At 36.2% G+C, this 16,633-nt stretch overlaps 1 protein-coding gene and 1 pseudogene across 1 annotated transcript in view; one reads left to right on the top strand and one right to left on the bottom strand.

The window, feature by feature from the left end:
- Pold3 (DNA polymerase delta 3, accessory subunit) overlaps nt 1-16,633 on the bottom strand; it is a 40,585-nt gene that overhangs the window by 13,595 nt on the left and 10,357 nt on the right. The window contains exons 4-8 of the mRNA XM_026379504.2: nt 15,705-15,744; nt 14,259-14,391; nt 7,912-8,176; nt 6,479-6,551; nt 1,516-1,681 (exon numbers count right to left, since the gene is read on the bottom strand). Of these exons, the coding sequence (XP_026235289.2) occupies nt 1,516-1,681; nt 6,479-6,551; nt 7,912-8,176; nt 14,259-14,391; nt 15,705-15,744 (677 nt within the window). The remainder of the gene's footprint in view (nt 1-1,515; nt 1,682-6,478; nt 6,552-7,911; nt 8,177-14,258; nt 14,392-15,704; nt 15,745-16,633) is intronic.
- On the top strand, nt 16,174-16,523 carry LOC113175257 (small ribosomal subunit protein eS26 pseudogene; annotated as a pseudogene).

Genomic DNA, 16,633 nt, shown 5'->3' with positions numbered 1-16,633 from the left:
ACTTAGAATTCCTTTAAAATTACAACTTACTCAAAAGTGATCCAAGAAAAACTAGAAAGTTTGAATAACTCTATTTTAAAAAAATCAAATTCACAATTTCAAAAAACCTCCTATGAAGAAAATCCAAGACTAGATTCACTGATGAACTTTATCAAACATTTAAGAAACAAATATATCTATACAAATTCCTTTGGAAAACAAAGAAACTCCTCTCAACTAATTTTGTAAAGTTAGCACAACCTTGACACTAAAACTTGGCAAAAACATTACCAGAAAAGAACTGACCTACAGTTCCCATAAAAAGAGAGGAAAAAAATCCTTAGTGTATATTAATAAATCCAACCCAGCAAAATATAAAAATAATACATCACAACCAAGTGAAGTTTATCCCAAGAATGCAAGATTGGTTTAACAGTTTAAAAATCAATCAGTATAATTCACCACAGTAGCAGAAACACCATAAGCATCTCAATAAATGCAGAAAAAATTATCTATTAAAATTCAACAGCCAAGCTGGGGTTATAGTTCAGTGGTAGAGCACTTGCCTCACATTCGTGAGGCACGCACTGGGTTCGATTCTCAGTGTCTCATAAAAATAAATAAAGATCTTGTAAAACAAACAAAAAAACAACATTCAACATCTATTCATGATCAAATCTCTCAGCTTAGAAAAAAAACTCAACCTGGTAAAGGGCATCTACTAAAAATCTACACTTAGTATCAAGTTTAGTAAAGAAATACTGAATGCATTCCTAGCAATAACCACCAACAGTAAGTATTATACCCACAGTTTGGGACATTTTAATCCATATGTATCACATGTTCCTAGGAGGCAAGGTCTACTAGACAGAGCCTTAACCCTCTGAAACAGCAACATTTTGTTGATGTTTTCTACTAAAGTTACCCCAACTTTGCCACAAAAGTCAGGTCTTTGTGGGCCTATCAGTGCTGACAGTGTCCTTTAGAATTTCTTTCAACAGACTAATTTCTACCAACTATGAGGTAGTGTCTCAAATTCCTGGATCCATTTTTAACAGCTTGTGTGCTTTTTATTTTCTTTTCTAATTACATTTTACCACTTGAAAAATAAACTCATTGATATAAAAAGAAAACAAAGAACTTTTTCTCTTAAATTTGACTGGAAACAGTAACCTTTCATTTGGCAGCTTGAAGTAAAACACATATGAACACGCACACACTCACACACACTTTTAGGTACTTATGCCATGTCCACATGTTTAAAATTAAGTAAGGAGAAAAAGGATTATCAATTTAGATCAATGAAGCAAAAATGAGACTTTGGGCCCTAAATCACCCAAATTGTCTTGATTTCACAGGACTATTTCACTAGATAAGCTACTAAGCTTCTCTCTCCATTTTGGTTGTGTGGTTGTATCCCTAAGGCATTAAGAAGGATTTACTACTCAACTGAAAAGTGTCCTCTGTCAATAAGCCCAAATAGACCTCTCACCCCCAGTAGACACTCTTCCCTCACAAGCGACAAAATTTTCCTACCATTTTTTTTCCTTCTGCTGCATCTTAACAGGCTCTGCTTTTTTGCTGGATTTCTTCAGGTCTGCAGGAGTTGCCAGTTTTGGTTCAGTGACAGGCACTTGAGGTTGCTCCACTATTTTTTCTTCTTTCACAGCTTGTTCTGAATCCAAATTGACTTTAAGTTTATCTACAAATAAAGTATAGCTGACGATACATAACCCCATGGTGCAATATTAATCCATCATTCTTTTGACAGTCCACTATGCGCCAGGTAACATATTAGCATCGAGGCTAAAAGGATAAAAAATAGTCTCTCTCCTAACAGATCCCACAGTCTATTCAGAAAATATTTCTCCTTTTTGATGACTACTCTAGCTATAACTGTTTTCATTTCTGCCTTCCACTAATCTCTCATCATATCACAGCCCCCAGGCCAAATGATAGTAAAAGCAAGGCTTAGAAACACAACTTTGTGAGGTATCATCTTTCTAATTTTTTAGATAAGGAAAACTAAGAATCACAGGAATTAAACAATGCTTCCCAAGAATATATAGTTTACAAATAACATCAACAAAATTTGTAGCAAGACCTATCTATCATATTCAACCTTTTAATACCAGGCTATCTTATTATCTTATATTATTTTAATGATAAAATTGAAAGACATATTTTAGTTCAAATCCTCTTTCCTCCTGAGCAAGTTATTTTATCTAAAAGTCATTTTTCTCTGTAAAAATTGGGATAATAGATACAAGATTTTCATAAGGCTTCAAAAAATGCATTATAAGAAGTTAAATGACTTACCCAAGGAACACTGATAGAAAAAGTAAAAGTGAAGATAAGGACCTGGTTTAACTCCTCAAAATTCTGGTCTCTTTCCTACACCAAACTAAAGAACACGAAAACAACTACTGTGCAATGCAGAAGACTAAGAAATGCAAACAGGGTGGGCCTAGTCATCTGAGAAACTATAGAAGCATATAATCTTGGTTTCAAGCTGAACTCAGGAATAGCTTTCTGCCAGCAAGGTCACAAAATACAACTAGAAAGCTGTAAACCAGCCAGAGACTCCTCAAAAAGGTTTGGTTGCAAATTTTATCAGTTTAAATAATCTATTGTGTAGGAAAAATAGAACAAAACAAAACAAAACACTGACATTGTAGTTTTGGCTGTTATGCACAGCTTAGAATAATGATTTTTTTTTTTTAAAGAGAGAGAGAGAATTTTTTAATATTTATTTTTTAGTTATCGGCGGACACAACATCTTTGTATATGGTGCTGAGGATCGAACCCGGAACGCACGCATGCCAGGCGAGCGCGCTACCACTTGAGCCACATTCCCAGCCCCAGAATAATGATTTTTTATGTCATATATATTACTTGAAAGTATAAGGGATGGATTTGAATGTAAAATGCAATCCATTTATACTTTTGAAAATTTGAATGAGAAACCTGAATGGTGGAATCCATCAGCCAATGGTGATACATTTGCTTGCATTTTCAATACTGTTGTTCTCAAGTACCAGTGCTTTTCAAACTTTCCATCAGAACATCCCAAACTGAACAGGAGAATAAATATGTTGCAAATGATAGAATACCATTCCATTTTATGGCCAAATAATATTTCACTGTTTGGATATACCACATTTATCATCTAATGATAAATGATTTTTGGATTGTTGCCACTTTTTGGTTATCATGAAAAATGCTGCTATGGACATTTTGTACAAGTTTTTGTGTGGGAATACTGTTTTAATTCACCTGATACCTAGGAATGGAATTACTGGGTAACCCTGGTTTCATTTTTTAAAGTATTGACAAGCCATTTTCCAAAGTGAGTACATTATTTTACACTCTCCACAGCAACGTATGAGGGTTCAAATTCTCCACATCCTTGCCAACACTTGCTATCATCCAGCATTAAGTTTAAATAGTTCAAGTCCCCACAATAAACTCTCTTCATCCAACTCTAGAGCTCATTTTCATTGCAATGATCTTGTCATGTGTCAAATGCAATAAAAAAATCATAATTTTACCCTGAACATTCAGCCTTTAAGAACATCTGTTAAATAAATCAACTTTGTGATTCTTTTATTAGGTGAATAATTTTCTTACTTTGTCCAGGTTTTCCCTCTTCCTCTATTACATGTTATCATAACATCTGTCTAGCAATTACACTGATTATTTTATTTTTTCCATATATTTCTCTCTCTCTCCCATTTGTGTGTCTTCTCCTAGTAAAACATTACAGCCAAGGGCCTTTTGTCTTTTGTTTAACATTGTACCACCAGTACACACAGTAGGTGCTCAATCAATATTTGTTAAATAAACACATGAATAAATAAGTCTATTTTTATGTACAGTTTGGTATTTTTTCAAAACAAGCAAATATTCAAGTATCTTATGTATTTTTTAAATACTAATTTAAAAAATCACTGTTTCTTAAGGTTACAAACATAAAACCACCACCAACTCCTGGGTCTCATCAAAATTGCCAAGAAACCATAATTTGCTTGGGTACTGGGTGGCCCAGTACAGTGACATCAGCATGATGTTTTTTCACAGAAGCCCTTTGATACACTGTGCCTGTAATAATACAAATGTTGTTTCTCAATAACCTGAAAGTATAACATTTTCTATATGCTTTCAGAACACAAATGTTCTTCTTTGATAGCTTTCATGGCAAACAAGACACTATTACCTTAGTCCCTTCCTTGGCTACCAATTTGGCCATCAGAGGCAGAATTTGACTAATTTTCCTTGCACGGGCATGTAACAAAATTTTTCCCTAAAAACTCTTCACAAAACTGAGACTCCAGGGAAGTGTGCCATAATTATTTTGCGGCTCTTGAGTTGTTCCTATCCTAGTATTTTGTCACATATCCTCAGAGGTTGTGTACTTGATATTAGAAGTAAAAAAAAAAAAAAAAAAAAAAAAAAATGTGACAATTGATTTTTTTTCCCCAAAAGAAAGACTTATTATTATTCTAAATATGGGAGAGTTTTGGTTTCCCAAAAACTATGTTTAAATGACCATTACTACTTGGGCTTATCAAAATCATAATGAGGTCTAATTCATTATTGTGAATACTCTAAGTGAATGATCAACAAATATTATGAAAAAATCTTCATCATCACTAGCAATTGGAGAAATGCAAATTAAAACTACACTGAGCTGGGCCCAATGGCGCACATCTATAATCCCAGCAGCTTGGGAGGCAGAGGCAGGAGGATCATGATTTCAATGTCAGCCTCAGCAACTTAATGAGACCCTGTCTATATATATATATATATATATATATATATATATATATATATATATATATATATATATATTTGTGTGTGTATATATACATATATATTTTTTAAATAAATAAATACACACACACACACACATATTCACAGACAAATATAACTGGGGATGTGGCTCAGTGGTTGGGCATCCCTGGGTTCAATCCTAGTACAAAAAAATAAGTAAAAAAAAAAAAATACTACACTGAGATTTCATCTTACTCCAGTCAGACTGGCAATTATCCAGAATATAAGTAACAACACATGTTGGCAAGAATGCTTTCCCTGCTTTTTAAAATTGGTTCTTCTTAGTTATACATGGTAGTAGAATCCATTTTGATAAAATTATATAAGCATGGAATATATCTTATTCTAATTAGGAGCCCCATTCATACATTTTTGGTGGGACTGCAAATTGGTGCAGTATGAAAAGCAGTATAGAGATCCCTCAAAAAACTAGGAATGAAACGACCATTTGACCCAGAGGACTTAAAAATAACATACTACAGTGACCCAGCCACATCAGTGTTTTTAGCAGCACAATTCACAAATAGCTAAGCTATGGAACCAACCTAGATGCCCATCAACAGATGAATGGGTAAAGAAAGTATGCTATATATGCACAATTAAATATTACTCAGCCATAAACAAGAATGAAATTATGACATTTGCTAGCAAGTGGATTAAACTGGAGACTATCATACTAAGTGAAATAGGCAGTATAAAAAAACCAAAGGTTACAAATTTTCACTGATTTGTGGAAGCTAAACCATAATTAAGGGTGGAGGGGGAGAGGAAGAGGAGAAATTCAGTAGATTAGACAAAGGGGAACAAAATGAAGGAAGGGGGAATAGGAAAAGGAAAGACAGTAGAATAAATCTAACATAATTTTCCTATGTACACATATGAAAATACCTAAGTGAATCTCACCATCATGCCCACCCACAAGAATGGGGTCCTAATTAGAATAAGATATATTCCAGGGGCTGGGGATGTGGCTCAAGCGGTAGCGCGCCATGCCTGGCATGCGTGCGGCCGGGGTTCGATCCTCAGCACCACATACAAACAAAGATGTTGTGTCCGCCGAGAACTAAAAAATAAATAATAAAAATTCTCTCTCTCTCTCTCTCTCCTCTCTCACTCTCTCTTTAAAAAAAAAAAAAAAAAAAGATATATTCCATACTTGTATAATTTTATCAAAATGGATTCTACTGTCATGTATAAGCAAGAAGAACCAATTAAAAAAATAACTAAAGAAAGGCAACAGATTTGCTTTTGAGGCCCTTTGGTACACAGGACTAATTAAAGTCATACAAGCAAAGTGATGGCAATATCAATGACACTGACCTCAACATTATACTGTGTAAACAGGCACTCTCCCTTTTGTTTTGAACATCCATTTTCAAGAGGCTTATAAAGTAAATACATCATTCTTGTTTGTCAAGGCAGTAAGTAGAAGTTCAAATAGTAAACTACCCTCCAAGATATCTCAACTGAGCCCAGCTAACCCAGAAAATTCACTTTGTCAGTTCATTACTTTCATCAACATATGATTAGTATAATGCAAATGTATATAAGGAAGCAGGAGTGCCTGGATAGGCAAAAACCGGATAAGATGGCATTCATCTCAGGTTTAAAATGTTATTTCATTAACATTCACTTATTAGTCAAAGGAAAATAAAAACATGCTTACTCATAGCAGCTTTTCCAAAAAAATTGCTCATCACATTCCCCTTTCCTGGTACTTTGCTGCCTGTTGAAGATGCCTAAAAACATGGAAAAGAAAACACATGATTTTTTTTCTAGTGTTTAGGCTCCTCTTAAAGTAGCATTGTCTTGAACAATCTCTTCAATAACAGAGCACTGGCCAGTGGTACAGACTCTATGTAATCATGTGAAAATGTGTAAGCATTAGATGATAGTATCAAATGTTAATTTCCAAAGCTTTACTTCTCATAGTTCTTATAAAAATTATTATCCATGGATATGTTTAGGTTTTTCTTGAGCATATTTTACAACAATTTAGATTAAGAGGATTAAAAAAGATCAGAAGCAATACAGCAAACAAAGAGGGAAACAAAATATTACGTTTTTAATAATCATAAGTAGACTTGAATCCTGGTTCTACTTTTTTTTTTTCCACTTTCATTTTATTTGTTTATTTTTATGTGGTGCCAGGGATCGAACCTGGTGCCTCATGCATGCTAGGCAAGTGCTCTACCACTGAGCCACAATCCTGGCCCTGGTTCTACATTTAACATCAGTATAACCTCTACGCAAGTTATAAGTTTAGGCTTTAGTTTTATTACATATAATATAAAAATGCTAAGATCCAAAAAGAATTGATAAGAGGATTTAAGGGCTGGGGTTGTGGCTCAGCAGTACAGTACTCGTCTCGCATGCGCGGGACCCTGGGTTTGATCCTCAGCACCACGTAAAAATTAAAAGAGTGAAATAAGGTATTGTGAATAAATATTTTTTTAAAAAGGAGGATTTAAGCAAAGATCAAACCATTGGCATACAACAGAACCTCAATAAATGTTTTGTTTCCCTCCACCCCTCTTTTCCTCTCCCAGAGCAAAAGCTTGAAAATGACAGTGATGATAACAGTAGTAACAATGCCATACTTTCCTGAATATTTTAAATGGCACCTGATATTTTTATTAAGTCAATACCCAAATAAGTGAGTTTAGATGACTAATCAATAAAAAACATGAAGAGAAGAGAAAGAAAGAAAAGATGCATAAAATAAAAACGTTAACTACACTAGGAAGGTATATATGTCAAAGACCAGAATATAAGATATTCTCAAAATGACACATTGATAATACACTTTGTAATTTTTGAGGCATTTTCACATGCATTATTTCAACGGGCTCTCATAATAATCTTACAGTGTGTATAGGGTACACATTACCATTTTATAGAAAGGGAATGCAAGCATCAGTGACAAGTATCAGCCAAAGAAAAAGGACTTGAGAATACAGTATTACAGGGATCAAAGTGGGAGAAAAATCAGAACTAAATGTCAGAACCTTACATAATTAAACTACCAAGGGCACTAGTAATGCTTTCCTGGATAACATTCCACACTGTAATAAAGGTCCATTTTCAAAGAAGACTTACATTTGTTACTTCTTTAGTCTCTATTTTGGTCTCCTTGTTTGTATCTTGGCTTTTAGAAGCAGCTTTGGAGGCAAACATTCCCATAATTCCCTTGGGCTGCTGGGAAGCCTGTTTGGAGGCAGGTGGGCCATGACCATTGGTTGTCAGCTCATTACTGGCTTGTGTCTCACTGGATGCCTGAAGATTTGACTGTTCAAAATTGCTAGAAGATGAGGATTCTGTGGGAGCTCTAGGGACCGCAGCTGCACATTGTATGGCACTAAACCTAAAGACAAAATGGTAATATTAAATTGATGCCAGTATCAAAATCTTATTTTCAAACTCTTGTTTCTTTCACATAGTACCTTCTAACCCCTAATATTATAAAACTAGGGAATGTTAGAACTAGAATGGATTTTGGAAAAACTTTTGTACAAAATTTTCATTTAGATAAATAACTGGAGAGAAATAAGAGATCTGTTCCAAGTTATCCATCTAGTTAGTAATAGAGCTAGATTTGGAATCAAATAAGGTATTTGGAATACCTTACTGAATACTCTTGCTTTTATGAAAAAAAAAATCCTAATTAAAAAAATAAGAATATACAAAACAATAATAAAAGATTTAATAATTTTACCATCCTTAGGAAACCAAATGGTTATCCCTTATTTAAGGACCTTCCTCTTATAAGGACAGATACACAACAACTATTGACTGAATCAAAACTAAAAGCTCAGTAGGGTGCAGTGGTGCATACCTGTAATTCCAGCAGCTTGGGAGCTGAGGCAGGAGGATTGCAAGTTCAAAGCCAGCCCCAGCAACTGCGAGGCACTAGGCAACTCAGTGAGACCCTGTCTCTAAATAAAATACAAAATAGGGCTGGGGATGCTGCCCAGTGGTCGAGTGCCCCTGAGTTCAATCTCTAGTACCCAAAAACTAAAAGCTCTAAATATTAAGACATTTCCTGGCAACTCTCCTGGCCAGAGTGGTCATGCTTTAAAACATGGAAGCCAGAAACAGAGTCACTGGCTCTTATAACTTGTGGTCCTTCACAGCCATTTGCTACTAATTTCTTCCTTTTTTTTTTTTTTATTAGTTGCTCAAGACAATACAATGATCTTGACATATCATACATTTGATTCAAACAGGGTATGAATTCTCATTTTTCCGCATGTACATATTGCAGGATCACATTGGTTATATATCCCGTGTATACATACAGCAATCCTAGTGTCAGTTGTATTCTGCTGCCCTCCCTATCTCCCCCATCACTATTCTCCACCCATTCTACTGTGACACTTATCTTTTTTTTTCTTCCCTTCCCCCTCACACTATCATATATGTATTTTGTGAAACCGTGAGGGTCTCCTTCCATCTTCCGTGCAATTCCCCTTCTCCCTCCCATTCCCTCCCACCTCTTTTCCTTGTTTCGTGGTAATCTTCTTCTCATGCTCTTCCTTCCTACTCTATTTTGAGTCTCCTCCCTTATATCAGAGAAGACATTCGGCATTTGTTTTTTAGGGATTGTCTAACTTTGTTTAGCATAATCTGCTCTAGAGCCATCCATTTCCCTGCAAATGCCATGATTTTGTTATTTTTTAGTGATGAGTAATATTCCATTGTGTATAAATGCCACGTTTTTTTAATCCATTCATCTGTTGAAGGCATCTGGATTAGTTCCACAGTCTAGCTATTGTGAATTATGCTGCTATGAACACTGATGTAGCTGTGTCCCTGTAGTATGCTCTTTTTAGGTCTTTTGGGTATAGTCCAAGAAGGGGAATAGCTGAGTCAAATGGTGGTTCCATTCCCAGCTTTCCAAGGAATCTCCATACTGCCCTCCAAATTGGCTGCACCAATTTGCAGTCCCACCAGCAATGTACAAGTGTACCTTTTCCCCCACATCCTCGCCAGCACTTATTATTGTTTGACTTCATAATTTAATTTGCATTTAATTTGCATTTCTCTACCAATCAGAGAAATGCAAATTAAAACCACTCTAAGATACCATCTCACTCCAGAAAGAATGGCAGCCATTATGAAGTCAAACATTTGCTACTAATTTCTAATAGTACCAACTAGCAACAGCAGACAAGTATTATGCTGAAGGCCAAGTGAAAGAATATGGTGAATGGTTTACATGGCCTATTAAAGGGAATATTCATCTCTTATTCTCTAAATTGTAGGTATGCCTACTTCACACAAATATATAATGTAATGTTCCACATTGTGAATGGGTAACTGATTCAGCTTTCACAAAGGGCTCTACATAAAGCAAAGTTCTTCAACTTTCCATATCAAAACATTTTGCTTCCCCTAATTTGTTGCTTAATGGGGTAGGTGAGAGTTCCCTGAAGATCTTATTCATCTTTCATATTCCAGTCACCTGACACAAAATCTGACATACAGCAAGTGTCAGAAAAAACATGTTGAAAGAAAGACTATTTAAGCCACTAAAAGTGAAGTTTCTGGTTTGTCTCCCTTCTTTAGTGTATCACCTCAATTTGGAGTGGGAGATGGGGAAGATTTAGAAACTATGCAGTGGCAGCAATTGCCAGAAATCACAAATACAACTTCAAGATTAACTGCTGGGGGGCTGGGGATGTGGCTCAAGTGGTAGCGCGCTCGCCTGGCGTGCGTGCGGCCCGGGTTCGATCCTCAGCACCACATACCAACAAAGATGTTGTGTCCGCCGAGAACTAAAAAATAAATATTAGAAATTCTCTCTAAAAAAAAAAAAAAAAAAAGATTAACTGCTGGAATCAGTGGCCTATGGAAAAAAATCCCTAATATATCATTTCATTTCAGAAATAACATTAGACTTGAAAAGCCCTAAAGCTAGAGTTTACAGCTCCAAATATCTTACACTGATTCATTATGATCCCAGCAGAAAACCCTACATTAAAACACATCTTTGGTGTATCAGAGCTAAGAACAGACGGAAAACATTTACTGTCACCCACTGTTCTTCCTCTCTGGCCTTGCAGTGCTTCCATGCACAAGGAAAAGGGCAAGGTTTTATTTCATTGTCAACATATAAAGTTGGCCCTCAGACAACTCTTTCTCCGTTTGGTCTGCATTCCACGCCTTAAGGTCAAAACCAGGAACTGGCAATGAGGAAAAGACCAAGTTAGGTTGGGAGCATGTCTGAAGAGTGAAGAATCTGCTTAATCCTAAAATTTCAATTTTCTTCCTGTCACAGCACTTAAAATACATGAAACCATGAGTCAGATCTCAGTTGGCCCATAATTCTCAGGACCAAACACAAACTTCTTTATTGGAGATAAATTCTTCACATTTCTACCAAGGATACTTGAAGAATTTAGGTAAAGTTTCACTGAAGTGCATCCTATTACCACATTTCTACTTGCCCTGTTTATTTTAGTGGGCCCTGGGCAAATTTCATTTTGAACTTGTGAGTCACTTTTATTCTTGTTTGCTTACTTGCTAGATATAACAGAACTGGTTTTAAGAACTTGACATGCCATGATAAGATTTTAATGCAGATTATTTTTAAAATCTAACAACATATTTTATATAAACTTATCAGAGTACTCTTGAAATCCTTCCCTAAAAGACACTGGACTTATAAAATTATGACTCTCTGGCTATATAATTACATTTATTTACTTAATAAATATTTGAATAGCTATATAATCAAAGTTTCAAACTAAAGAACAATTATTAAAGAACATTAGTTAGCATTACTGAATGCTAACTAAGTGCTAGGCACTATTTTGGGGTATATAGTTAACAAAATAGACACAGTCCCTATTCTCATGAACTTAATTATTTTTGGCAATTCTGTATCTATTTCTTCTCAAGGACCAGTCTCTATCAGTTATCCCATCTACCCCAGGACCTTCAACCTTTTCCTATGACAGTTTCCTAATAATACAACTTGAAGGCATTCTTGACTTTAAAACTGTATATTATCCTTCCTCAATCTCAACTTCTCCTCAGCTACTGCTCTCTTTCCCTCCCATTTTCACAGTTAAAATTTCCAAGAGTTGTTCATATCAGTTTGTCTCAATTCTCCTTGTTCTCCCATTTACTTGGTTGACTAGCATCTGGTCCTTGCCCTGAAAAACTGTCTTGTCAAGGTTATCTCTAGATCCAGTGGACACTTTTCAGTTCCTACTTTACTTGGCTATTCAGCAACATTTAACAACGTCTACCAGTCCATCCTTGTTGGAACTTCCTTTAGCTTCTGGAATCCCAAATAACTTGTGCGATTTTCCTCTTTTCTCTGGCTGATTCCTCTAGCACCCCCTCTTTTTCTGACCATCTGTTTAAAAATAACCATTACTAGGGCTGGGATTGTAGCTCAGTGGTAGAGTGCTTGCCTCGCTGAGGCCCTGGGTTCAATCCTCAGCACCACATAAAGATAAATAAAAATACTGTGTCCATCTACAACTATTTAAAAAAAATAACTGTCACTAAATAGTGCTTACTATGTGCCAAAGACTATTGGTAAGAGCTCATATATTTTAATTCATTTAATCCTCTATAGCCCTGTGAGGATGGTACTATTAGATCAATTTTACTGGTAAGGAAGCTGAGTCACAGAGAAACAATTTTCCCAAGGTCACACAGCTACTAATTGTGGCCTAGAGTTTTACTTTCTGCCTTTCTTCGATTCTATAAGTCTCTGCATGACTATATCTGCTGCCATGGCCTGTTTACTTACCTCCTTTGATTCTAAAATCTCTGTCTTTACTGCTTTTATTTGTTAGCTCTAGACTCATCTATCTAATGGAATGCACATTCCCATCGGGATTTCCTACAGGCTTCTCAAACTCAACATGTCTAAAATCCAATCCAACATTTCCCCCTCTTTTCCTAAAGCCAATCTCTCTTAAATTCTCTTTTAGTACTCACAGGACCAAGCCAGAAACATGAGATCATCCTTAACACCATGAACAGTGTGACCTCCACACACACACCTTACCCCCAGCCACTACCATACTTAGAGGTTTTGAAGAGTTTTCAACCTTCATACCTCTCCACCCAATACCATTACTTCAATTCAGATAACTGTCAAATGCACACTGGATCACTGAGACATTTCTCCACTCTCATGTCCTTGCTTCCAGATTACTTCCTTCTGATCTACCTCCAACATCATAGCCAGGATCACCTTTCTAAAGTATGGTTATGATCATTTCATCCACCTGTTTGAAAATTTTCAGTGGTTCCCAGATGTTCAGAATCAAAGCTAAACTCCATTTCCTAGTAGTCAAAGCATAATCTGACTCCTTTTAGACTTCTCTAGTCTTCTAATTATTTCTTACCTCTTACTCTAAGTTCAATCATAGATGATTATCATGGTTCCACACATGCATGTTTTCTCTTAGCTGTATTTACTCTCCCATTTCTTTGCCTGCCTATTTGTACTAGGCCTTCAGTCATCAACTTAGTTGTCCTAAACTTTAGGGAGCCTTCTCTGTCTTGCCTCTTGCCTCATTCATCCAGAAGTGGGGAGAACTACCCATCCCCAATATCTTTTTACACTATTCCTCCTCTGATTGCACTGCAAAGTTGTACTGTAACTGCTCATCTCCCATCAGACAATTAGCCCTAGAACAAGGGACATACTCAATACACTGGCACATACTCAATCTATAGTGTGTGGCATTTCATAGGGATTCATCAGATATTGCTGAATGACATCAAATTACCTTGCTTAGTATGTGTGAAAGCAGTAGGTGCTCACTATGTATGTTTGGGGAATTGACTTGAACCCTCAATAAAATCCCACAAAGCAGGCTAAATTATACCTAATTTATGGATGAATAAACCAAAGCTTAAAGAGTTTACGTAATTTGTCCAAAGTACTGGGCTATTAAGCAGCAAAGTACAACTTAAGCCTATAATCATCAATTTCCAAAATGTACAGGTATCATAGGCCATTACCTCTCTGTGCTGTGGAAGATACAAAAGATGGCCAAGATCTGATCCTAGCTACAGAGGAAAGAGATGCTTTTGGATGGAAGGCAGAGGAACATCAAATTAGGAATAATTTTTTGAAGGACAATATTTGAACTAGCTTTTGAAGGATGGGTAGAATTTAAACAGCAGAGACTGGGGTAAGGGAGTAATGAGGGGACACAACAAACATTTCTGGTGGTGGTGACAGGATAAATATATGAGAAATAGATTTATGGGGAGTCCACTGGGGTTTTCAATATGGGTTGTGGCTGCTATTTTTCACCTTATGATGTACTAATAAAACCAGGCATGTGTCTTACTGCAAGATAAATGGGGTTTTACTAGACTTGGCATTCACTCTTAAGAGGCAGCCACTGTGTAAACATCTTACAAAATCAATTCGCAAAGAAGCCCACAAGGAACATTAAGGAGCTTACTTGCTGCAGTTCTGCAAGTTGCTTTTAAGGATGTCATAGTCAGTATTGAACAGAGGCCCACTGTCCTTTAGCATAGCTTTCTGGATGCTGTACACATGGATGCTGGCAGTCACAGCAAGCTTGGACTTCACTGCTACAAGTCAACAGGAAAAGCAGTCTGTTAATACACAAACTTCATAGCATAGGGGACTTTAACAAGAAACCCTTCTGCATTAAAACCATTTGCAATCTGTGGTGGTCTAAAAAACTCTAAAAGGCCAAATAGCCACATATACAGTGTAATATCAACTCTTCTGTCTGCAATGGGGACATTATGACAAGGTAGGTGGTGGTGAATCATTTCTAAGTACAGCACCTGTGAGATTATCACTCATCCAGTAGACACTCAGCAAATATTAATTAATGATTGATGATGACTATGGGTTCCCCCCCACCTGTCAGGGAGGAACCTTACACTAGCATATAAAGACTAAATAATCTCTACCTGAAAAGAGTTGTTTATGTAGCCCAATTTTACTTTAGAGAAAGCAACTATATAACAAAAATACAACTAACTAGATAAGTCTGCAGAAGAAAAACTAGCATAAATTTAAGTTTCACAAGGGAAGGGGTTAGGCCTAACTTGCTCCATGTCCCCATTCCCTACCATAGAGCTTGGCATACAGTAGATAATCAATACACATATACTAAATGATGAATGCCTGCTTGCTTTGCTTCCACTGTGGAAATCCAGATAGAAAAATTAGACATTCCCAACACTTTGAATATTTCAGAATTAATTTGGTAAAAATCGCACTCCACTGGCAGGAGCCTTTGTATATACAAGGCACAACAGTGAAGTTTTGTCTTCAGATATGGACCCAAGATCATGAGGACATGAGGGTCATATTATTTTTTGAAATGGATTTTTAAACAATAGAATAGTAGCATTAATAGCACCGAAAGTCAGACTTTTTGTGTGTTTGATGCTAGGGATCAAATCCAGGACCTTGTGCCCACTAGGCAAGCATTCTAACACTGAGCTATATCTCCCAGTTGGATTTATTTAATTTATTAGTCTTTCTGACTTTTAGAAAAACATTCTACAATGTTCTTCTCTAAAATGTATTATGAAATACAGCACAACATTCAGACTACTGTCTTTTTACAGTGGATGAGATGGCCCACATTATATACATGACAGTTTTGCATGTCTGTCATGAGGTTTAAAATCCTATGATAAAAGTGCTTTATAAATGTCAGAAGTTATTGACTTAGTGGGAAGTTATGCAGATGAAGTATCATATTTTAACATGTTTCAGAAACTACTAATAAAAAGAACACAGAGTTCTTCGGCTAAATAGCTAACATATTATATGCAGATGTTAGGGGCAGATTTATTATTATACCAACACTGATGCCATAAGAAGAAAAAGGAAAAACTTACTAAACTGTTAAAATACCTACCTTCCAATTTATCTTCTCTCACTACTGCAACCTTGTGGCACTGTAAAGAAACAACACTTCATCAACAGAACTTGAAACCTGGAAGTTTCCTTGTTAATAATTCAATTGTGCTTGAAATGTGAAATTAGGAAAATAATGGTACCATTCAAATGTATGTTATAGTTTAATAAAGTCAGATTCATTTTTAATTTGCTTCCTTTAAAACTTCTTAGTAAGGTTAAGGAAAATGAGAGTACAGGGATAAATACTACAATGAAATAAAATACAGCATCTCAAATCAGTGTGAGAAGAAAGAGCTTTTTAGTTAAGTGATTTAATGAGAAGTACTGTATTCCCATATGGATCCAGATAAAATTACTTCTTCCCCCTCATACCATACACCAGAATTAATGCTAAACAGGGAGCATGGAAGTCTGGGTAGAGGCTGAAAGGAAGAAGAGGTTCTGGGGTTGTGGGTAATTGAGAGCCCATGCCATGGAGAAGAAATACCAAAAAAAGAAGAAATAATGGTCAGGCCAAAAAAGCCACAGCCATGTGCAGCCTATTTGTTGCTCAAACTGTGCCAGGTGCATGCCAAGGACAGGCCATTAAGAAGTTCACCATTTGAAACACCGCAGCCATCAGGGATGTTTCTAAAGCAAGTATTTTAATGCTTATGTGTTTCCCAAGCTCCATGTAAAGGTGCATTACTGTGTGAGTTATGCCATTCACAGCAAGGTGGTCAGGAATCGATCTCATGAAGCCTGGAAGGACTGAATACTCCCACTCCGTTTAAGACCTGCTAGTGCCACCCCATGACCTCCACCAAAGCCCATGTAAGAGCTAGGTCCTTAAAGAGTGAAGAAAATCTATCTTCTAGAAAAAAATAAAATGGGAATTATAATAATAATAAAAAAAAGAATGCTAAATGGATCAGAGATTTAAGAGTA

The sequence above is a fragment of the Urocitellus parryii genome, chromosome 4 (genome assembly GCF_045843805.1).
Source record: "Urocitellus parryii isolate mUroPar1 chromosome 4, mUroPar1.hap1, whole genome shotgun sequence".
NCBI classification, from domain to species: Eukaryota; Metazoa; Chordata; class Mammalia; order Rodentia; family Sciuridae; genus Urocitellus; species Urocitellus parryii.
The sequence above is the reverse complement of the archived record's forward strand: the minus strand, read 5'-3'. Positions and strand labels throughout refer to the sequence as shown.